A 1,224-nucleotide genomic window follows, 5' to 3' on the forward strand; every position below is an offset into this window, starting at 1 on the left:
ACTGGGGAGTCATGGATAAATATGCAGCCGAAGCTCTGCTAGAAGGAATGCCAGAGGGCACCTTTTTATTTCGAGATTCAGCACAGGAAGATTATTTATTCTCTGTTAGTTTGAGACGCTGTAGTCATTCTCTTCATGCTAGAGTTGAACAGTGGAATCATAACTTTAGCTTTGATGCCCATGATCCTTGTGTCTTCCATTCTCCTGATATTACTTGGCTCCTAGAACATTATAAGGACCCAAGCACCTATATGGTCTTTGAGCCACTTTTATCCACTCCACTAATCCGGACTTTCCCCTTTTCCTTGCAGCATATTTGCAGAATAGTTATTTGTAATTGTTATGATGGCATCGATGCCCTTCCAATTCCTTCGCCTATGAAATGGTATCTGAAGGAATACCATTATAAATCAAAAGTTAGGTTACTCAGGATATATGTGCCAGAGCAACAGTGATGCAGAGGTTAGAATGTTGACCTGCATACATATTTTCACTTAATATTTTATTTTTCTTATGCATCTTTGAATTTTTGTACAAAGGCAGTTGAATCCAAAATAAAACTGTGCCCTAAGTTTTAATTCCAGATAAATTTATATTTTTTTATGATACACTTGTTATATATTTTTAAGCAGGTTTTGGTTTTGGTTTTTACCATGTAAATTATATACTTTTTACCTTAATTTAGATATGGTCTGGGCATATTTACAATTTCAAGGCATTGCATATACATTTGAATAGTCTGTATTTTTAAAATAATCTCTTGCTCTTTCCTACGTGTGAAATATTTTGCTAATCTATGCTATTAGTATTCTTGTATGACAGAATAGTTACCTATGCTCTTTTCATTTTGAAGATCTTCCATAAAGAGTGTTATAATCAATCCATTATAATGTAATTAACTTTTGTAATTTACCAATAGGAATGTTAAACAATGAAATGATTTAAAATGAAACTTAATGTATTTTCATTTTAAATATTAACTAAAATGAGTTTGTTTGTTTGTTATTCTAGCCAGTGAGAAAAGAGAATGTTACGTCCTAGAGGTGTATTTGTTCTACAGTTTGTTAGGATCATCAGTTAATCCAAATACAGCATCCCCTCAACCTGGAGGTGAATGTAATTTAACTTCCTTTCTTACTGGAAGCTTTTTTTGACAATTCTTTTTTTTTATTAGATATTTTCTTTATTTACATGTCATATGATTTCTCCTTTCCCAGTTTCCCC

The 1,224-nt window shown here is 32.5% G+C and overlaps 1 protein-coding gene across 1 annotated transcript in view; it reads left to right on the forward strand.

Moving 5' to 3' along the window:
• The window catches only part of Socs4 (suppressor of cytokine signaling 4), a 15,789-nt gene that overhangs the window by 13,607 nt on the left and 958 nt on the right, over positions 1-1,224 (forward strand). The window contains exon 3 of the mRNA XM_031362632.1: positions 1-333. Within this exon, the coding sequence (XP_031218492.1) occupies positions 1-333 (333 nt within the window). The remainder of the gene's footprint in view (positions 334-1,224) is intronic.

Source organism: Mastomys coucha, unplaced genomic scaffold (assembly GCF_008632895.1).
Source record: "Mastomys coucha isolate ucsf_1 unplaced genomic scaffold, UCSF_Mcou_1 pScaffold9, whole genome shotgun sequence".
NCBI classification, from domain to species: domain Eukaryota; kingdom Metazoa; phylum Chordata; class Mammalia; order Rodentia; family Muridae; genus Mastomys; species Mastomys coucha.